The sequence below is a fragment of the Lonchura striata genome, chromosome 12 (assembly GCF_050655825.1).
Source record: "Lonchura striata isolate lonStrDom1 chromosome 12, ASM5065582v1, whole genome shotgun sequence".
NCBI classification, from domain to species: domain Eukaryota; kingdom Metazoa; phylum Chordata; class Aves; order Passeriformes; family Estrildidae; genus Lonchura; species Lonchura striata.
The window spans coordinates 16,948,525-16,971,356 of NC_140714.1; the positions used below are offsets into that span (position 1 = coordinate 16,948,525).

Sequence of the window (22,832 nt, forward strand, 5' to 3'; positions counted from 1 at the left end):
GCTTCTCCTTTCCCAAAGTAGTGCAAATGCTGTATATTCCTTCCTTAAAACAAGTGCCCAGGTTATGGAATGCACCTCAGCAACCAAACACAAGCTTCCGGGCATAGGAAGTAAGGAAAATCAGCTTGCTTTTGTAGGGGATGTTGGGGTGGAGGAGATAGCAGAAACAAAGAATATTTTCTTAAATTGAGAAGTTGTTGTAGGAGTGGTGACATCAGTTGGATTTTAGTAGGTGTCAAGGAATTTAGGGAACAGGACCAAGAAATAAACCTTACAAGACCAGTGCCTTTTTGTGCTTAGCTATGAAGTGTAACATAGGCTCTGAATAGGGAGCAACAGTTGCTTTGAAAACTGGGTGTCAGGGTGATTGTTGCATGGAATAGAGAAGATTTGGAAATGAAGGAGTGCATTTGAGATCAGATATTTGGGGAAAAGCTGTTATCCCAGAAGAGATTTTTTTCCCTGATTTTTTTTCCCTCAGTCTTGGTATGTGGTCCTCTTATCTCTGGAGAAGAATTTCCTCAGGAAGCTGTTTTTTCTTGGTGTGGGGAGCTCTTAATTCTGGACAATTCATAGTAAGATTCACCCTAGCCAGCATTTTTAAGTTTCTGTCAACTGTGACTTCACATCCTGTTCTCCAATGAATGGGAGAAGTTCAGGTCTGTGATCTGAATTTGTTTATTTTATAGTGACAATAATCAACTGCTTGAGAGAAGACCCAGATAATGAGTAGAGAACACTGGAGGAGTGGGTGATCTGCTTAGTCACACAGACTGTGTCGAAACATGCCATTTTTTTCTCCCTTACAAAAAATTGTTTAGAGGTACCTTTTCCTTCCTCTTGTACTTATCATAGCACTTACAAAAAGCAAGAGAGGAGATCTTATATTTCAATTAAATCAATAATTCTGGTCACTAAAATGCTTATTTTAACAGAACGAGATACTCTTTCTCTTTGTGAACATCTATCCCTTTACTGTGATGAGAAATCATCTTTTATCATCTGCCTCCTTCATTCCTAACAAGGGGACAACTATGAATGAAGTTGGTTGAGATTTTACAGCATTGCCAGCAAATCTCCTTTGGAAGTACGATGTAATTAGTTTTTTCTGTTAAAGAATGCTGTTAACTGTACCCAAAATCTCCCACCAAGATAAGAGTTGTAGTTACAAAAATTTCTTATTTCAGCCCAAATCAATAATAATCAAGAATTTCTCCAATTAGACAAATGAGCAAGTTCAGTTAAATGACTGGGCAAAAAAACTGGCCAAGCCCAGAGTAGTAGAGAATGGTGCCACATCCAGCTGGGCACTAGTGGGGTTCCCCAGAGTTTGGGATTGGGGTCACACCTATTTAATATCTTTATCATTTACTTGAATGAGGGGATCAATCATTGAGGGCACTCTCAGTAAGTTTGCAGTGACACCAGTTTGGGCAGGAGTGTTGCCCTCCTGGAGGGCAGGAAGGCCACAACAACCCCCTGCAGCACTCCAGGCTGGGGCAGAGGGTCTGGAAAAGCTGCCTGGCAGAAAAGAACCTGGGGTGCTGGCCAGCAGTGGCTGAACATGAGCTCAGGTGGCCAAGGAGGTCAATGGCACCTGGCTTGTACCAGCACTGATGTGACCAGCAGGACTGGGCGGTGACTGTCCCCTGTGCTGGGCGCTGGTGAGGCACCTCAAATCCTGGACTGAGTTTTGGGCTCCTCATGACAAGAAAAACATTGAGATGCTGGAGCTTCTCCAGAGAAGGGAACGGAGCTGGGGAAGGGTCTGGAGCACAAGTCAGATGAGGAGCAGCTGAGGAGGTTCAGCCTGGAGAAAAGGAGGTTCAGGAGTGACCTTACTGCCCTGCCCAGCTCCCTGAGAGGAGGTTGTAGCCAAGTAAGGTTTGGTCTCTTCTCTCAAGGAACAAGCAACAGGATAAGAGAAAATGGTCTCAGGTTGTACCAAGGAGGTTTAGATTCAACATTAGGCAAGATTTCTTCATTGAAAGTGTTGTCAAGCATCTGAGCAGGCTGTTCAGGGAAGTGGTGAGGTCACCAGCCCTGGAGGGATTTAAAAGGTGTGTCAGTGTGGCACCTGGAGACATGGCTTAGTGGTGAACTTGACGGTGCTGGGTTAGTGGTTGGACTCTGTGATCTTTCTTAGAGCTCTTTTCCAATTCAAACAGTTCTATGATTCAAGACTAATAATTTAGTAATCTAACTAATAATTGAAAAGGAGGGGAGACAAATAGTGGTGAGGCAAGACGTTCCATTCCTGTTGTATTTGGGGAGGTAACAGCATGTGAGTGTAGGGATGGTGCCTTCTTACGACACATGGTTGCCTTCATTTGGGATGGTAACAAGTCAAAGGACATGAGAAGACCTGGCTTTCCTGCTGTTCCCTCTGTTCTTGCTCACTGGGCACAGCTGCCAGTCAGACGGAATTTGCAAACTCTAAATGAGCTTTGATAGAAGAAGTGGTCGTTTGGGGAAAGCACTTGACTGAGACTTGCTCTTAACTTTGAGAGAAAGAATACCCAGAAGGTTGTGAGATTTGGCTGCATCACAGCTGAATGCTCCTTGTCATTCTGCTTCTGAATCCTGGAAATGTAACATTTTGGATTCTGTGTGCGTATGAATGTACACTATTGTGTGTTTGGTAAGGACCAGTACTGCAAAAGACATTGCTAGCATTTACAGAAGTTAAGTCAATTTATACACTTGGGAGGTAGTGACATTTTTACTCTAAAACAGCTATGTTTGGTAGCCAGCAGCTACTTCTCTGGATGTTTGTTGTGTTTATTTGACATATGGTGTTTTACAGTAATTTGTTAAGATGTCCCTTTTCAGTTGCTCCTTCCTGTGTTAACACTGTGTATGCTTGTGCTGGTTGGTAGCTATTACCCTGTTTAGCTTGAATTGGGACAGGACAGTTGGATATGTTCACCAAAAGGGTATGGTGTCCCTCAGGATGTATTATCTTCCTGCTGATATTTGTGTATCTTCTTAGCCCAGCTTGCATTGTGCTGCTTTTAAAGCTCTTTTGGAAGCAAACTCCAGTATGTAGAGTCATATACTCACAATTTTATAAGCTAAACATATAATATGCATATCATGAGACTCATAGCTCTATTTCTTTTGTGAAATAATATTCATTATCTCCATTGGGGTGATTTTTGTTTGTATCCAAACAATCCCCTCAGCAATGTGTTGGGCTGTTTGTGCTCTGTGGGGAGAAACAGTAAGCTGCATTCTTCCCCCTTCAGGCCTGTCCAAACCATTGGGAAGTTTTCAGCCAGCAAAGCACAACCAAAGTGGTGCTTCCATTACTAAGGACAGAACCACAGGAGACTCTTTCATCCAGTTGCTTTCCATGTGAGCTGCCTATAGTGTCAGTGTTATTAAAGCAGATGTATTTGTGCAGGATAGATAAGGATCAGTGTTTTGAATTTTGACCTGTTTAATTGGCAAGGCAAAAATAAAGAGGTTTTGGTTACTTCATTTTCAAAACTAGCAGAAAAGTGGCACTTAAACATTAAGTTTTTCCACCACTGTTCAATGTTGCAGGGAGGGAATGACTCTGAAAGAAGTTTATGACAGGTTTTAATCCTTTAATGGATTTTTAATCTATGTTGGAATCCAGTAAAATTAGTTTAATGTCTGATTGCTTGGCAGCAAATTGGGTCTAACATATGCTAATTGTCATATCACATGAGTTCAAAAGTGTTTATTTCCATTTCCTCCTGTTTCAGGATTTTTTGTTTTCCTCTTGTTTTTGCTCATGTTCAAATTTCTTTGGTAAACTGTAGGTAGCATAAGTAATACTTCCTCATCCCTGGTGTAATTATCACTGCTGGAGGCGGGGTAGGGAATAAAGAGGAACAAACCTTTGTGGAATACTTCCTTTTTCTAAACCTGAACCTCAGATTTTAAGTCCAGGTTTGAAGAGGGAGAAGGATGAGGCATCAAAAGCAAGCTCCCAGACCTATGTGATTTTTTGTGCTGACATGCAGAACTGTGACCCAAGGCAGAGTTAAGTTGTGTTTACTTTGTGGTCTGGTGATGCCAGTGTGTGATGTGGCTGGTGTCTGTCTCACAGGGGATGGTGGGCTGCCCTGGGCTGCTGCTGCTGATGGGAAAGCTCATTTCCTGAGCAGGGACACAGCTGAAGGCAGTGAATCATTCCCCTGTAAGGAAATGTGCTTCTCTGGGAGGCAGAGAGAGGAGTGTGTGTGGATGGGGTGATACTGAGGAAATAGGATAAAATTAGACCTTTTAACATTTGGAAAAATTGCAATTTTCCTCATCCTGAAAGAAGAAAATATTATTTATGAGCCATTCTAGTCTATTTCTGAGGGATACTCTTCAAGGAGGTGAGCCATAGCTCAATGACCAAAGCCACAGCTTGCCTGCAAAGAGTGACAGTGACTGAGCTTTCCTTGTGAGGGGAATAGCTCCATGCCTCTTCACTCCTCTCTGTTCCACTGCTTCTGTTTATGTAATTTAGTCTTGATTTATTACATAACTTCTTCTCTGGCACCTGTGTATGACAGGAGCTTAAATTCCAGAGGGATCTTCCAGTTATCTTTGTCTTTCCTGCTTGGGAATTGGCTCACATCTTGACATAGTTTGGGTGTTCTTGAAGAGAAGGCTTGGCACACCTCTCCCATGAGCTGACTTTTCAAACTTATCTTTTGGAATTTGAAAATGGTTATCATTAATGCAATGTAGGCAAGTCTTTCCCAAATTAACCTGCTGTATAAAATATATTGAATGTAATTTGGAATCCTGACACACTGTGCCCTACTATTGAGTTTTCCCCAGTATTTGAAATATTTTCTTAGGGTTTTATTCCTTATACAGGTTTTGGTTGTTTTTTCTATAGCTGTAGCACCAAGGGCAAAACATGTAAAAAGATTCAAAATCACTCAAATGCTGTTTGCTTTAAAAAAACACAGTGATCAGGGAAGGAGAGTTTTCCTTTAGCAGGTAATGCAAGTGCCATTTATATAGAATTTGACAAAGCTAAAAACATAGATGGAGATTCTGTGAAGTAAGAGAATTTTTTTTGTTATTTTGTGATGGTGTTAGTCCAGATGTCAGTAATTACTGGAAGCAAAACTGATCACATGCTTCTTACTTCAGGTAGCCTGAACTTTTATGCAGTAACATACAAATTGCTCTTCTATGATGGCTCACTGGTGAGGATATTTTGAGTATTTGAAAGAAGAGAGTTGACTTACAGGAAGTCAATTTCTGCTTTAATATGATTAAACAAAATTGTCCTTAGAAGCACCGCATCAGTGATTAGGCAAATAATTATATACCTAAATACAAACACAAAAACATTTGCCTATTTCTGCTGGCTGTGTCCAGGGCTGAAGAACCTCACAAGTTCTGTGGGGAAGGGAGTGCTGGCATCTTCTGGAGAGTTCAGCTTTTCTTTAAGGGTCACAAACCATTGCCACTGCCAGCAGCAGGGTGTTCCCACAACCCTCCCGAGGTGCAGGAGAGAAGGACCCTGTGGCTGGGCAGCTCGCTCAGCAGGTGATGGATGCTCAGGTTGTGTAAGGAGCTGCAGATGCTGCCATTGACTCACGCTGGTTCTTTTTGTTCGGATCACAGTGGGAGCCAGGCCTTACGTAATGTTCATTGTCACATTCTCAGTGCCAGCACTGTCATGTCAGCAAAGGGGAAGGATTAGCTCTCCCTTTTCTTTCTTTATGAGTTGATTTTATGGTTTTTTGCGGTGGGTTTTTTTGTTGTTGGTTGTGTTTTGTTTTTTTTTTTTTTATTTCTCCCACCCTTTCTTGCAGCAGCTTTTGTTGTTCATGTTGTCAGGGAACAACCAGATTCAGGCTGGTTTTAGTTTTGAGGTGCCTTTTAGGAGGGAAATTGTTAGCCTGGAGAGAATGAAAGAGCAGGTCCTGCAACTCTCAAAACTGATACATGGATGTGTTTCTAAAAGCAGTCTGTTATTTTATTTCTCTCAGTTCCTGTTCCCCACAAATCACAGTGGGCTCCTTAATACTCACATGAAGTGTGGGTGAAGACTAGATCCATTGTCTAATATTTATGTGGAGTGGGGAGAAGCACACTTGCCTTCCTCAGAAGGGTGGTCCAGGACAAGCAGATGCTCCCCAATTTATGATTTCACAGGCTGCTTCTTTTTCCTTCAGTTTAATATTCCTGTGGAGAACACATCAGTTAGAGGGTATCAATGCTACTTAGTTTGTTTGTAATTTGAACAAGATAAAATTGAGGAGAATTGTTTTATTCCTTCCCAGCCAGCAGCCCGTGGCTACCAGTTAGCTGTGAGTCACAGCAGAGAAACTGCATAGCTGGAGTCTCAACAGTCTCAGGCTGCAAAGGAAGAAGGGATTTAAATCACGAAGTAACCAATAAAGGATGGCTTTAAATGCTACATGGGAGGAATAAGTTCTTTTTGATTTTTCAGTAAACACTTCTTTGTTTTGTTTAAAGCATATAGGGGTCTGCTGGCAAAATTGTTGGCTCCTTTTTGAAAAAATACTTATCCTTTTAGTGATTCCCTGACACCATTTTTTTACGTAATCATTTAATAGGGGTTTTAATATGTTGCATAATGTAAATTAGAGAAATCCTAGTGTTTATTAGAATCAAACTTTAAAACCACTGATTTCAGGTTTATTTCTTACTAGATTTTTAAGTAGGATAGAGAAATATTAATTGTTATTTTGCAAGAGCATTGCAGTTGTCGCTTGCAAACTATTACAAGACTTTATCATAGAGAAGCTTAAGCTCATAGTTCCTTTACTTATGCAGTTGTGTGCTTTATAGTAATGTTCTGCTAGATACTGAAGGCTGCCTGTGAGGTACCAAAATGGTGCTAGTAGTAATCTTAACACAACGATGAGATTTCCCCTGAGGAACCAGCACTTACCTTCATACACATCCAGTTTGGAGTGTTTGTGTGTGAACTGAGTGTATTAAGAGCAATGTTATGGCCCCAACCAACCATTTTACTCTTTTGCTGCCAAACAAAAAAGAAAAACATAAAAGGAAATTATTATTGCCATAAAACATTATTGTGTTACAAACAGCGAAGAGTGTTATGCAGTACAGACTTGGAAATATCTGTTTTTATTAAACTGTCTATGCAAATCCTCTTGCGATTTGCCAGGGTGCTTGATCCTTTTCCTATGGCCTGGCACCACAATGGCCAGTGTGAAGTCTTGGTTACAAAACAGGCTTTAAGGAACAAATCTTGATGAGTCCCAGATATTGGGCTTGGCTAGAGGTTGGAGAGGTGATGGAATCCTCTTTACTGTTCAGCACTGGAGCAGCATTAGTGTTAAACCTGCCCTTTCTGGAGGGATTTGTATGGGATGGTTGTGTACTCAGGAATGAGCATGTCCTGTGCCTAAATCACTTGTGTTGTAGTAGACAAAGAGCTTCTGTAAAGTCCCTTTGGCTTTTCTGGCTTTCTATAAGTACAGGGGAGCCCTGCTTCTTCTCCTCAAGTGTGGAAGGACTCTATGCTGCCTTGTCCTGCATCCTAGCTTTTTACTGGATGGTATCTGTAATAGTTAATTAAATAATGGTTTAGTATTTACAGTGCTAGTGGATCCTCTGATGGAAGTGATGTACAGAAATGCCCCAAGTCCCCACAGCCCCTGATGATTGCTGTTTCACTTAACAGTTTGGCTCATGGCATACACAACCCTGCTGTGAACAACTATCGTGTAGAAGGGGGAAAGTTGCTTTCACATTTCTCTCTCAACTTTATATGTGAGAAGTGATTTTAAAGCTTTGCAGAGTGAAAGAAAAAACGTGAGGACAACAGATATGTGTCCAAATTCTCAAGGTTTCCTCACCTAGAAGTGAGCCTCCTTTCTGTGCAGGCTTGAGGAGGAGGCAATCATCAGCACATGGCATTTACTTACTATCTGAAATGTTCTACCTTAAAAAAGCAGAACCCAAAAAACTTCAGAACTATTTTTATCTTTGTTGAAAGATTGGATATAATACATGAGAGAGGCTGTCTTGGATGTTAATTTGATGTGCAGTTGATGGCAGGGTTTAACTTCTGGGTAGGATAAACATGACAGCTCTTTTTTCCTCCCTGAGTAAGCAAGAGGAATTTTTCCAAGTGTTTCCCCCTAAGATCCCAGTCCGGTTTCTCAGCAGCCTCACCATTGTTGAGGCATTGTGCTGGAAGGTTGAATATCTGCTGTAAGGGTGGTGCAGAGGGTTTGATTTGGATTTTTTGGGACTCTAACCCTCCTGAGACACACATCCCGCTCGGGGCCAGCTCCCGGCCGACCTGTGCCCAGTGGCAGGTAATCAGTTTATCTCCCGCAAAGTGCCCTTCCTCCAGCGATTAAACACTGAGCGCAGTGCCTGCGTGTGCAAAGGCAGGAGATGGGGCAGGTTGGAATAACTCAGCCATAAAACAGTAGCGGCAGCCACAATCTGGCCCTGTTGTGTAATTCCCCTTGGTGGGAGGCTCCGAACTGGGTCAGATCGGTGTGAGAAACGAGGGCAGGCTCGGGCTGTGCACCGCGTACCTGCTGCCACCAGGCAGGGTGGGAGCCTCCCGGGCTGGGACCAGCAGGGGAGGGAAGGGACGGAGACAAAGGCAGTGGGCACGGAGGAGTTAACAATCTTTGTTTCACTCAGCTCTGCGAGATTTAATTAAGTTTTTCCAAAAGCTTCTGTTTGACTCTCCTGCATATGGCCGGGGCTGCCGAGCGGGTGTCAGGAGTTGGCTTATACAGAACGTGTACTTGCTGCTAAACAAAAATAAAGCTTTGATTCGAGCCCTCTTGTGCTCCAGTCTGAGGGAGAACTGCTCTCTACTGGGTTTGATTTTATCTAAAGAAACACAGGCACCCATATCCTTGCCTTTAAATGATTTTAAGGTTCTGGGACAAATGACAGGACATGGGAGGATGACACACAGGAGGATACTGATGGGAGAAGCTGTATCATGTGTCATTCTTTGACCTGGAGCGTTTAGTGACATTACAGCACTTCTGCTTTTGCTATTTGTAGAGGAGAGTTCATTCCTGCCGTGTTAGCAGTGTTTGTGTTTCTTTGGTTGGTTGGTTCTATGTAAAATAAAAAATAAGCCACTGTTTTGAAATACACATAGACTTTTAGCACAACATTTGTTGGGAAAAACTTCTGATAATAGATGGCTTTGTGCATGCAGTCCTTGACTGAAGTCACCAGACATCAGAAAACAAGGGATGCTGGAGGTGACCGTGTTGCAGCAGCCTGACAGCAACTGGGCTTGTACCTGCAGACCACAGAAGCTGAATTAATATCTTTGGCTTGTGTAAACTGGCACAGTTCCACTTGAGCTAATTCAGGTTTTGGCCTTTGCCATCTGCTTGACCAAGTCAACTTATTCTGTGTGACATGTGTACTAGTGGAGGGACTTCAGTTGTCTCTGCCTGGTGGTACTGGTGGTAAAGTGCTCCTGGGACTGAGTGGTGAAAGGCTTCCTGTTCCAAAGCAAATCTCCGCAATGCCTTCTCTTCCCTGTGTTTTTCTTTCTTTCTGACACTCTTCAATGTTATTAAGGAGCTGAGAGGGGCAGAGCAGGAGCTGATGACTTCAGCTGGAATAATTCAGCATACTCAACAGTTAGATTTTCAGACCTGCTACAGGGCTTTAAAACCTTCAGGTTTCTGAGTTAATCTGGTAACTGCTGAAACACAGCTGAAAATGACATTTAAGTGTTAAATTAAATGAAATTTGATTATAGATATTTGAGCTGCCTTATCTGCTTAGAATAATTTTTCCTTTTTGTTTTTAAGTGGATGATTAGTTCTCAAACATTTTATAGTTTACAGTGGAAATGTGGTATAAGTAGGGGGCAGTGGGAAGTGAGTGATGAGGAAATGTTTCCTTCATCTTTCTTTAAAGGTTTCCGGAGAGTGTGTGGGTAGTAATTCTTCTGCAGCGTGATCTTTGAATACATCCTTTGCTTATATTCCTTAAGATCAAGATGCCTTCTTTATATTCCTTTCTTGGTTGTATTTCTTTTCATCCATCTTATGCAGTTCACTTAGGATCGTTCTGTGTGTATGGAAGAGGAGTGCTCAGGAGTACCCATCACTGACCAGAAGTAACAGTGTGTGATCTGAACAAATAAGCTGGTGACTTTGTGGTTGCCCTGGCCCTCTCTTGAGGCTTTATTTTTGTGTTCTACCACAATTTCTGCTGTGATGCACTGGAGTGATGTAACAGAAGTTATGCACAGCCAGCCCCAGTTCTTGTCCTTGAGAGAAAGGAAATGCAAATTTTGTCTGATCCATTCTTTCTTTGTGTTTACTTTTCTTTCTGCCCTGTTTTACAATGGGAGCTCAACCTTTACAACTGGATCTTTGTTGTTTTCTGCCCGAAATATGAAGGTAACAGTGTTTTTGTTGTGTGGATGGATCAGAGGCTTCAGCCAGGCTATGATGAGGAGCCAGGTGATCTTTGCAGTGGGTACAGCTGAGGCAGGAAGGGGTTTCTGTCTCTGAGCCACAACTGCACACTGCAATGGTGTCTACAGGGATCAGGGTAACAGGTATCCAGAGGGGATGCTGACACTGATCCTTTTTTTATGCTTCCTGTTTGGATGTAGTGTTCCGAAATCATTTACATAATTTATTAATTTTTGCATCTCTGAATAATCAGACGTTGATACCAGGAGTCTTCCTGCTGTGTGCATGTCAAGGACATCAATGAAGAGATGGAGATTCTTCAATGCTGGCCTGTATCATTATGATCCATTTCTTAGGGCATCTGTTTTCTCCACAGGATTTTGTGCTTTGTCTGATATCTAAGTCTGTTATTTAAAATGCTGATTTGGTTTTTATGTGCAGTAATGCTGCTATGGTGTTGAGCCTTGAGGCTCAAAGGTTGGGATTTACTGGGCTCATGTTCCTCTTTTGTGTCCTTGCAGGGCTGCCTCACGGTAGAACATGAGCAGGTAATGCACAAGGAGCACCACTGGGAATCATGTCAGACGAGTCAATCTCAGGGAGTGATCCGGACCTGGACCCGGACTTGGAGCAGGAGGATATGGAAGAGGAGGAGGAGGAAGATGAGGAGGAGGCGATGGAGGAGGACAATGATGGGGATGACGAGGAGGATTTACTTGATGAAAGTGGTGAGTGAATGGAGTTGGGAATATACTGTTGCCTTGTGAAGGCTGACCTAGAACAGAGGCTAGACAGAGTCAAAGAATAAAGTAGGGATTTATTAAAAGGCCTTGATGGATACACCTAGGGCAGCACAAGAGCCCAGCCCAAGATAAACCCAAAATGGTCACAAAATGGGCGATTGGTCATGAGGTCTCTCACTTTTGTAAGTTCTGCTCCATTTGCATATTGGAGTTAATTGTCCAATTATAGCTTTAGGTTATGAAGTTCCATCCTTGTTTTTCTCTCTTCAGTCCACATTGTTTATGCTACTGGGCCTGAAATTTGGGTGGTTGTCCTTGGTCCCAAGCTAGGAGAGGAATTATTTTGTGTCCCTGCTCTGTGAAGACAGCTCACCATCCCTTAGGTATGAGCTCAGAACTACACATTAAAGCAGCACAGAATCTGAAAAATATAAAAGCTAAAATCTAAGATATTCATACATTGCTATAGAAAACTGGTTGTCACCCCTTGGGAAATTGTGTAAGGGTTAGGATTTGTCCAGCACTTGGTAGGGAGAGGTCCTTATTTTGCTGTTTAGTTTAAATAGGTATTTAACTTATATTAAATATGGTCTCCTGGCCAAAAAATATTTCCATCATGAAAACAAGCCACAAGTATAAATTGTAAAGAGGATAGAATTTTTAAAAGAGCTAAAAATTTTGGGAAAGCAATTATATAAAGAAGTAAATAAGTCAATTTATAATTACTTGTATTATTTAAAGGATGTTGTGAAAATGTTTATGTCATTGGCTTGTCCCATACGTAAACAATTTGATGGATGCTATGGACAATTATTGCTTATTCACAGCAATCATCTTTAACAGCTGGAAAATGTTCTTTTCTGCCAGCATACAGGTTGGCTTCTCCTTTGTTTTACAAATGAAAGATGGAAGTGCTAAGTAAGTTGTCACCTTCTGTCCTCACCTAGTTCTACCTGCCCTACTGTCTTCTTCAGGAGAGGAACAATTTAGGTCAGGGCTAATACAGGTATCTGTGGGCTTGTGCTGTGCAGGTTACATTTGGTGTTACTAGATAACTGTTCTGGGTCACAGCATGATCCTAGAAATGTTTGTTGGTCCAGAAGGGCTGATGTTCTAGGGCACATAGAACAGGAATGCAGAGCTCAGGTGGGAATTCCTCATGCTGAATTTGCCATCAAACTCTATGTACCACAAAACTGTAGCCAGAGCCTAAGGGGATGCTCTATTTGCTTCCTTTAAAATTGCAATTTTTAGTAACTTCAAAGGGTATGCAGGTATTTGAATACACCTACCTAAACCAACTGAGAGTATTCTTCCTTTTCTTAGCATAGAATATGTAAAAAACAGTTACTTCTCTCTTCTTCTAGTTACTAAAGAATTTTTGGCTTAAAAATAAATTGTTGTCCTCAAGTGTTGCTTGTTTTGTTGTTATATTCCTTCAGCCAAGTGCTACTTGAAGATGCTGTTTTGATTTTAAATGCTTTTATAAAAATGTTTACACAAAAACAAACGCATTCCTTTTTTTTATTCACATGATGGCTTTTTCTAATGAGAAAGTAGCAGAAATGGAAGTGTTGGTTCAGGTAAGAAACAAGGGAATTCCCAATATCAACACAGAGAAGAGCTACAAGGTGACGGATTGCTGTCTCAGAGACTGGTGATGATGTCGCTTTGTTCGCAGGACCCTGCAGCCAGTGGAGCAGGAGGAAGTGTGAGGTGGTTGCCAAACTTCTCTTAACAGAAGGGAGTGTCTGTATGTTATGTCCAAGTGGGTCACTCCCACTATTCCACTAGTCTATTATCATAGACTTATTGTGCTTTATCATCAACATCTGTATTATTGTGAGTGGATACTCACAGTTGTCAGGATTATTCTTTCCAAAGCAAACAAAATCAATGTAGATATACAGAACATTGTGAACTGCTAATGACAGCTGTTTATTTTCATGTTAAAAAACTAGAAACGTGTTTATGTTTTATACTTTTGTAGTGACTCTTTTAAAAAAATCAACAAATGTAGAAAATAATGAGAAATAGTAAAAAGAATTTACATAAAACTAACATAAAGTATTTTTATGGTTGTTCATTAGATACAAGGGAAAACTTCCATGAGCTGAGCAAAGCTAGATTGCCTCTGAGGTTTCTGATTGTTCCGCTTTAGTTCTGTCTGCCACAACATCAGAATGCTTTCTGGGTGCTTAGATGTATAATTATTATCTTCTATGGAGGTGTCCAGTCTGCTTTTCCTGATACCTCCTGACAGCTACACACTGCCTCCAAAATGTCACTTGGCATCTCTATCACCTTAGATCTCATATACACCAGTCTCCTGCTCTTTAGCATATGAAATATAACCAACTTCTGAATTAAGAGGTTCATTTTATTTTGCCCATCTGATGTTTGTAGTCCCGTGGCTTTGTAGACTAACCTCATTCATAAATATCATATTTGGAACAGACAGTTTTATTCATAAGAAGGGATGCTGTGCTCTAATGTTTATATTATGAAGCTTGTAAAAGGATTAATTTTAATAACTTCTGTTAAAATTTTGTTCTCCCTATTCCCAGCTGTGCTGTTCTCCTCCCCTCCTGGAATTGTGGTTGTTCTGATCCCACTGGGGATCCTGGGGGGATCTTTCCCTTGAGGATGAGCTCATGTATATTTCTAGCACTACAAGCTTTAGATGATTATTAATACTCCACAGCTATTTCTTGAAAAGGTGACAGACTGCATAAACATTTTTTGCAAACTAAAACTGATTACTTGTTTTAAATAATAGTGATTATATCAATTACAAAACTAACATTTTTACAGTTTGCTTGCAAACTAGTGGCTTTGTTTAGGATTTCCATGTATTTATGGTGGTTCAAATAACTTAAGAATTTTCCAGTGTTAATGTAATGTTATCCACACTTGGTGGTGGTCAATCATATAATCTCAGATTTAGCAGTGACTTGTATGTGTTTTGCATATTAAATCTGTTTTTGTCTTTCTGATACATGTTGTATGTGGAGTTAATCCTTGTGTGTAGTTTCATAGTCCTCTAGGAATTCTTCTTACATTCTGGGACTTTAGTGCTATCTTCAGTTTCGGCACATTTTTCTCATTTATGCTCAGTATTGTTTTCATTTAGCTGTCCTATAGGTGGTCTAGAGTTTAGTTTGTACTTGTATGGTACAGACTTTCAATATTGAAGAATGCAGCTCTTCAACCTTTGCCCCTGTCCTCAAGGAAACAAAAGAGCCAGGAAAACTAGTTTTCTGAATATTTCCGAGTAAGTGAAAGCTACATGGCTTACATCCTTTATCCATTTCTTCAGTGGTGGCCAGTTAATGAACCTGAGCATCATGTGTAGGAACTCTTCCACCTTTAGTGTTGTCTTTTTTCTAGAATGCTCCTTCCAGAACATTCCTATTCTGCATCTTACAGTCCCTTCCCTGGCTGCCAGACTGCACACCCATCCCAGCAGCATGCTTCAATCCTAGCCAGAGGCTGCCACTGCTTTTCCAGCCTTGTCATCCCTGCCCACTTCATCTGTTTTCTCATCACTTGTGGGTTGCAGCACCTGTTTTATCATATTTGATTTTGTGATAGCAATGCGTGACTGCTGGAAAATTTTCTTGTTAACTCCCTAAATCATTTTCACTAGAAATGTGATGTACTGATGACTGTAGAGATAAAGGGCTGTTTCAAGTCCTGCAGTTTTTCTCTGATCCTGGTTGTTGCTCAGGGCTGTGTAGGACTCCATAGGAATAAAAGATAATTTGAGCAAAGAGGAAACAAATCTCCAATATGGATTTTACAGATATTTTCAAATGTGTGGACCGTTTATACCTCAGAGCTTTCCCAAGGAAAGCGGTTGAGTGTTTGAATGAATCCCACTGTACTGTTCTATTTTTCCACTTTGGGAATGTCTCTGGATTATTCTGACTGATGTCTCTGGAATTCGTTATCTCTTATTCATATGTATTGCTGTAATTCTGCTATTAATAGTGATGGCAAGTTTATTGTTTCCTACCTCTGAATATATGGGTTAAACACTTATTTAAAGTGCAGTTTGGGGTAGAAGTGGTTGTTCAGTTCTCTCAAAGATGTCTTAATGAGGACAAGCATTCTGTCCTCAAAGGCTCCTAGTTGTGTTTGCATTACAGGGTGCATGGTACAGCAGACAGGGGTTGGAATCAGTGCTTTTAGGGTATACTAGTGAACAATTTTCCAGTACTGCAATAGTGCTGCAATTCTTACTGTGCAAAGATACAGGGCAAAACCAAATAATAACATATTAGGTGATACTGTTGTGATAAGACAATGTCTGTGGAATTGGCCTTGTCTCCAGCCCTGTGTTCTGCACTTTCTCCTTTGCTGTCCCCTCTTTCTTTCCCCACATTCCAGGGCTGGGAATGTACGAGATCTGCGGCATCTCTGCTTGACCACTGGAGAACTGGAGGAGCTTCTTCTTCCCAGCTCAGACTCATACTGTTCCTCCTACTCCTTGACCAAGTGCTGGAGCAAACCAAGACTGGTTTGTGTGGGGTTTTGTGGACATCAGATTCATAAAGAGGAGTGATGAGAAGCACAGTTGGTTGGTGGTACAGAATAGCAAATCCAGGAGAGGAGGACAAATGGGTGCAGTGGTGTTTTGCACTGCAGCTCCTTGGTAGGGTGAGGGCATCAGGAAATCTCAGAACATCTGAGAGACCAGCACATGAGGCGAGTGAGGGGGAAGAGAGACCCTTTTCCTCACCCTAGCGTCTTAAAACTGCTCACCCTTCTTATGACATTTGATAGCTCAAACAGAGCTACCTTTCCATTCTGCAGCACGATCCACAATGTATTTCTGTAGCTGCTTTCTGCTTGAACGTGAGCTGCCACTTGGTGCTCACAGTTTTGAACTTCCCCCCTTGATACCAAGGCAGGAGCTCTTGACTTCAAATGGCACCCACTGCTGATCCAAGCTTGAAAAGATCTCTGCTTACCTTGAGCCTTCACTAGAGAAAAGTCTGTTCATTTCAAGGGGTCCTGCTTGATCAGCTTTTCCTACAATTTTCACTTTGTTGTTGAGGGAAAAAAATGTTGGCATGAAATTATAGCGAGTATGGATTTTGTTTAATATGATGCTCCTCTGTGGCTCTTTGTGGGTCATCATTGTAGGGTGCAATTACATTGAAAGGGAAATCAATTTGTAGCTGCCTGGGCAAATTCTTTGTCTAATCTAATGGGAAAATGAGTACTTAACAGCATACTTACTAGAAAGGTCATTAGCACCTGGAGTTATTAAAGCTGAAATTATTTTGGAAATCTGTTTTTAAAATCATGTAGAAGTGTGGGCTAGTATTTCTTTGAATGATATATGAACGCATGCTTAAGGTACAGAGATCTGCTGCTCATTTTGGAGAAGGTGTTATTCATGTGCTTCCCACCCCAAAGCATTCTATCTTTTCTTCTCCCCAACAAAGTGCTGGAACAAAACAAAAGTGGGGTGTGTGGGAGTCCCCAGCTGGATGTGTGTGGTTGGGAACAGAGCAACTTTCTGTCCTTACAGGGGAAGAAAGGAAAGTCTTTGCTATAAATCTGTTCATTTTGTAGGCTCATTCTCCTCAAATATTACATGAGTTTTTGCTTTTTGACTTGGTTATTCTTATAAATAGGTCATGTTATACTTACCTGTGTGAAACTGAGAGAAAGGCAGAGGAAGAGCATGGAGACAGTCTCCTATCTTGTTAATGGTATCATATATAATTTTGTGTGCAGATTTAGAAAGGCCCATCCTGCTGGAAATAAGGAGAAGAAAAAAGAAATTGCTGTTAGAAAGTAATTTCCCTGCACTTTCTACCTGAAATTAATGATCCTGCTTGTGTTGGTCAATGGAGATTTGTTCCAACAATCTGAGACCTTTTGTCTTCTACTTTTGACCAGACTGCACAGCATTTTCTTTTAGGAAACACTGTTTTTAAGTTGTCCTTCCTATCTGCTAGAAAATTTAATTTATTCGTTAAGAAGAGGAGGAGCAATTAGGTACTTACTGCTTTAATCTCTTCACTCCTTTTAGAAAGCAGCCTTTCACAGCTGTGTCTCCAGGTGGCACCAAGGGCAGATGGGATCCCAAGGTCGAGGCAGCCTCAGGGAACAGAACTGCTCTTTGAGGAACCCTGCTTCCATCTGCTGCAGTGTGTGGCACAGTGGCCTTGCTTGCTGCGTGCTTCCTGCCTCAGTCTGGTGACACGTGCTTTCATCTCCTGGCCTTGTTAAGCTGGAGACAGGTGCTGGGGCTAAGGAAAGGCACAAGCCCATCACAGTAAGCTTGGAGTGGAGAGCAGCATCTTTCTGTTGTTTGAAAGTGGATGAGTTGGAATAAATAATATGGAAAAAAAACAGAAGTCAGGACTTTCCTAAGTCTAGAAAAGCACTGAAGACAATCATGAGGGAGGCTTTAACTGTAAACTCCTCTGTGCTTTGTATGTACCTATGCCAGAGTGGTGAGTCCTTATAAGTGATAATTCTGCACTTTAATCTACAAGTGGATGTTTGTAGTGCACAAGGTGAATTTCTTGGGGAAAGGGAAGAGTGATGATTGACATAATCTCACTTTTTCCTTCTTGATGGACTTCTCTATGTATATATCCTTTTGTTTTGGTTACTTGTGGCTGGATGCAGCTCCCTCTAGAGCCCACCAGTACTATTTCCAAGGAAGCTGGAAGGGCATATCCTGGGGAAAACAAACCTCTGCTCCAGTCTATGTTTGTTGCCTATGCAATGGCTCTGGTCTTAGTAAAGAGCCAGATCTGAACTTTCAGGTACCACTGTGCACTTTGATGTTCCTTACAAGCCAAGTAGATTTTCATGCTTGTAATTTACGTGGACTGTCTTCCAAGCCAATAATTGTCTGCAAAGAGGATTGCTTGTGTGGTATTATAAGAGGTGCAAAAGCAATCACTACCTGTAAGAGAATTTACTTGTCAACTAATATCCTGTCTATTGACATGTGTTTAAACTTAATCAAATTGTCATAAGAAACTTCATTACATTAGAAAATTATCCTTATGAATCATAGTGTTTAAATGTACTTTATCATATAGGTGCAGTGTGTGTAGGGCTCAGCCTCAGATGGTTGTGGGTAACTCCATAAATGTGCATCCAGTTGCAGATAGTGGATGCATTTCTCAGGTGATGTACTGTAACACTAAGAAGTTGAGGGGGTTTTGTTGTTCTCTCAGTTCCTGAAAGTGATAAGAGTTTTGTGTCTGTTCAGCAAATGCTCTCTGTGTTCACAAACCTTACATTTAAGATTTGTGTCGGTTTCCTAAAACCCAAAAAATTAGGATCTGTCTGGCTTCTATGTTTCCACAATCCAGCTGAATAAAATACAAAAGATGCAGTTGGTATCGAAGGTAGAAGGAGATGAGAAGGTATCATTTGCAGTTTTAGCAGACCTGGTTAATGAGTAAAACTGAAGAGTTACATTGAAATTGCAGAGGAGGTTTGCCTCTCATTTAGGCAAAAGCCCCACTGATTTCTCTGGGAATTCTGCTTTATTATAGAAGGCTGCAGATTTTACCTATTGTTTTTATCCTGGCGGTTTCCTAGGAGCATAATGTGTGTGTCAGAGCAAAATGATGTTTGTGTGTGCAGTCTGAGGGACTTGGCCCTGCCCAGCCAGCGAGGGTCCCTGTCCCCAGCATGTTGTGCGGACCCTGTGGCACCCAACTTCTTGAACTGGATTTACTGGACTCACTAAATGGTGATGTTAAAGAAAAATCCTCTAGAGTGCTTTGCTGGGAACAGCCAGTGCTGGATGCTTTGTTATCTCCCCTTGTGCCGATTCCGACGCTGCAGATTGCCTGGCTGGGCGCTGTTCTGCGTTGGGGCAGTTTCGCTGGTGGGAGGACGGTAGAGGTGCTTTGCCTATAGGCTGTTTGCCAAGAAATCAGGGAGGAATGGTGCCTGAGGTTCCGGGGCTTTGCGCCGGTTCCAGCATCCTAACTAACCCTGTGCACTAGGTTATTCGCAGCAGGGTGAGGTGTGGCCTGGGGGCTGCAGTGGGAAGGAAGGATGAGTTCCTGGGGAGCGCTGTCCCCCAGCCCCCTGCGCAGGGGATTACGGACTGCCGATGGCGCAGGTCGGTCTCAGCCTTTCGCCGGCTGCCTGCTCTGTCCGGACGCGGGGACTCCTTCCCGGTCTCCTCGGCGTACGGGAGCAGGGGGAAGCTCCCAAAGAAAACGTCGGTGACTCCCCTGCCCGCCTCCCAGGCTCTCTGACAGCAGCTTCCTTTTTGAGCGGGTGGCACGAAGTCTGGCATAGTCTGAGTGTTATATAACCTGGAGTAATGACTAGCTTTACTTCTTTAAAAGGAGGTGATGACGCCAGAGCTCTGCTTCCTTCAGAGCCGCCAATTGGGCGCAGGGACTGGCAGATCTCGTGAAATGATGTGGTGTTAGAACCAGCTACGCTTTCCCCCCTCTTTTCTCCCTCCTTTCCTTTGATCTATTGCGTATGATGGAATACAAAATAGAAATCTTTCTATGCAGTTCAGCAGCAGCCCACGTCCATGGCTCTGTATTTTCTATATATGTGTATATGGGGTTTCTCAAGTGTTTTTTTGCCTCTCTTTTATCTCTTCTCTTAAAGCTATCACAAATGTGAGAGTAGCATGAAGGTGGGGGGAGCAGGGTCAGTGAGTGAGCAGTTATTAACTGAATAAAGAATTGCTCCAAGTTGTCTACATGCTTTCCTGATAAGCTTTGCAGGGTATAGCGGTTGTGCTGTATTGGCCAAAAACTTGCATTTTTCATGTTATAATGCCAGAGAATCTCTAACAAAGGACAGGCCCACTTGCTCCTCTGTCCAGTTTGGGGTCTTTTCCCCCATGTACATTTTTGATTGTACCACATCTTGCCATTGCTAATAGGTACTGTATTCCCTCAGCTGCAGCTTCTGTAACAGTGATGAAATCATATGGAAACTAATTAGCAAATTTGTAATGTGGTATTTTCCCTCTTGAACAGGTAAGGAGTGGCAAAGTCACTTTGCCAAGTTCACCTGATGAGTGTGAAGAAGTCAAAGTGAAAATCCTCTGGTTTACATTTTAGACAGCACCCCTTTTATGTTCAGATGTACTGCATGAAACACTTCTTTCATTTTCGTCTGAGTTCAAACTATGCACGGGGTCTCCTTAATTTCATTTTCCCCTAATTTATATGATATTGTGCTGGTTTTAATGACTGGTTAAATAAAATCTGCATGTAGCTATATGTTATACAAGTGTAATATTAAATAATAAACATGTGGAAGGAGATGAGGAACTGTTTAAATTAAATTAGAAGTATTCTTCAGATTTTAAAACAGAATATGACATCACAGTTATTTTCTTTATCTTTTTAACTCCTTGCTTAGGCTTTAAAGAAACTGCAACACGGAACTTTTAGAAGTGTCTGGTTCATTGTTTGGGTCAAAGTAATTTTTTTATTAACAGTATTCTGTACTGCAGATGTTTAAATGTCTTGTTCACATTTTCTTCAATATGCAGTTCACTGACTCAGCCTCAAAAAAATTCTAAGTAGGAGTCAGAGGACTTTATTTTCACTTGCAAATACACAAATAGGAATGAGATGGGAGAAAGCTACAAGATAAAATCTTTTTGGGCTAGGTGAACAGAAACTTCTAGTTTAAATCTCTGTCAAAACAAATTTTGCAATTAAAACATCTAAACATCTGCAGATAATCTTCATCTATGTAAAATATTTAAATACTTGAACTGTTAGAAGCAATTTAAGAGTGGTACTTTTGTGTAGTCATCTTGTGATTTATGTCAAATTTGCACATAGCTGAAAATGAATGGAATGAAATTAAACTTGTACCAAAAACTCTTCAGTGGTGCACAAATATGTTGTGTCATCTACAGCAGTAGAGAAATTTAGCAAGTACAGAAATAAGGAATCAGTTTCTTGAATGTAACTGGGATTGTAACTCAATGGATTTAATTTTGATTAAAATTATGATAGATATCCATGGTATAAATTCTTCAACTTTAAATCACTACATCTTGTCTAGTAAAAGCTTTTTTTCTTCGGTACATTTAAACAACCTTTGAAAGCCTTGGAATCTCAAGCAGTGTGTTTTGCCACGGTGCCAGTGTGAAAAGCATTTGTGAGAGGCACTGCGTTGTGTCACTTCCTGTATTTTGTGCAATTAAATTTTTGTTACATATTATGTACAACTCCCCACACTTATGATTTAGATGATTTTGGGAAAGAAAATACACCAATATTTATATGAATAAAATAAAATGAGATAAAACAGATTTATCATATTTTGTGCCTTATGGTTCAGTCCTGAAACTCACTAAAGTCAATGGAAAAATTCCTCTGGTTTTCCATGGTTGGTTTAGATCTTATCAAAAAGTATTTTTATTTGCAGTGCAGTGTTTGTTTAAAAAGCAAATGATTCTCAAAGCCCAGGAATACTCAGTTGCCAAGACAGAGTGTTGTGGAGTCCGAGTGTGATTCTGTCTGAACTGTTCTGGGTGTATAAACAACACCTTATATCGTGTCCAACTCAAACCTGGTATTCCTGTGTGTTTTCTGTGTTGCTAAAACAACATGGAAACTAGGTCAGGGAAAGTGGCCTTAATGATGTGTGTGTGCTACTAGCAGGTGCTAATCAAGAGTGAAATGTGTCTGTCAAGCCTAGTTCATGTTTAGTAACTTACAAACAATTTGGGTTAGTAGGCAGCTTCCCTGTGCAGTGGAGGTCAGTGGAGTGTGCAGAAGGTGCAGGTGGATGTAGAGCATGGGGTGGGGAAGGGATTGTGCAGCCAGCCTGGAGCAGCTGAGGGTAGGCAAGGAAGGTCTCTTCTGCTTTATGGGGTGGTGATGAGGATGAAAAGCCTGGAGAGACAGGAACCACCCCAGCTTGCAGGGACCAAGAGCAGGGTGGCACATCAGAGATGCAGTGCTTCTTCTGATGCTGTCCTTGCTGGGCTTGGATCGGGTCATGCAGCAGTCATGGAGCTGCTCAGCCTGTGGAGCAGGGGTTGAGAGGCTCAAGGTGGACATCAGGCATGGGGCTGGGGAAGGAGCTACTTCACCTTGAAGGGAATGCATGTTTTGGGATGTTTTGTTGAAATTTATTTAGTTTAACTGACTTCAGTTGGATAATGTTCTTTGCTATACGGAGGAACTAATGTCCTGAAACATTTTACGGTCAAGTTTCTTGTCTGTATAAATAGGTTTGAGTTTTGATGCTTGTGAATTTGCAGTGTTCAGGGATGCTGACATTGCTGCTGGAAACATTTGTCAGCCAAATAAACATCTTCTGAAGGACCTTTATCTTAATATTCTATGAAAACACAAACTTCATAGTGTTGTTTGGGGTTTTTGTTAAACAGGTAATCTAATTTTTTAGCAAGGTGACAAAAACTTTTTGAGAAGCCTTCTTGTGATATATAGCACAGTTTGTACAATTGCAAAGAGCTTGTGATTTGAGAGGAGATAGGTGAGGTATGACCTGGGTAAGATTTCAGACCTCGTAGGGGAGGGAGAATGTTGTTCCTTACTGGTAAGACTGGCCTCATGGAAAAGCTGTTCAGTAAATGTACTTATCTGTAACAAGATTACCTTCCATGAGATCATTTTATAAACTGACTGTTTCAGGCAGATCTAATTCTTGGTTGTGTGAATATGTATTTATC

The 22,832-nt window shown here is 41.4% G+C and overlaps 1 protein-coding gene across 2 annotated transcripts in view; it reads left to right on the top strand.

Annotated features, from left to right (window-relative positions):
- RAD54L2 (RAD54 like 2) overlaps positions 1-22,832 on the top strand; it is a 68,638-nt gene that overhangs the window by 10,139 nt on the left and 35,667 nt on the right. For both annotated transcript variants that reach the window (XM_021529167.4, XM_021529164.3), the window contains exon 2: positions 10,925-11,131. In XM_021529167.4, the coding sequence (XP_021384842.2) occupies positions 10,981-11,131 (151 nt within the window). In that variant the 5' untranslated portion in view covers positions 10,925-10,980. The remainder of the gene's footprint in view (positions 1-10,924; positions 11,132-22,832) is intronic.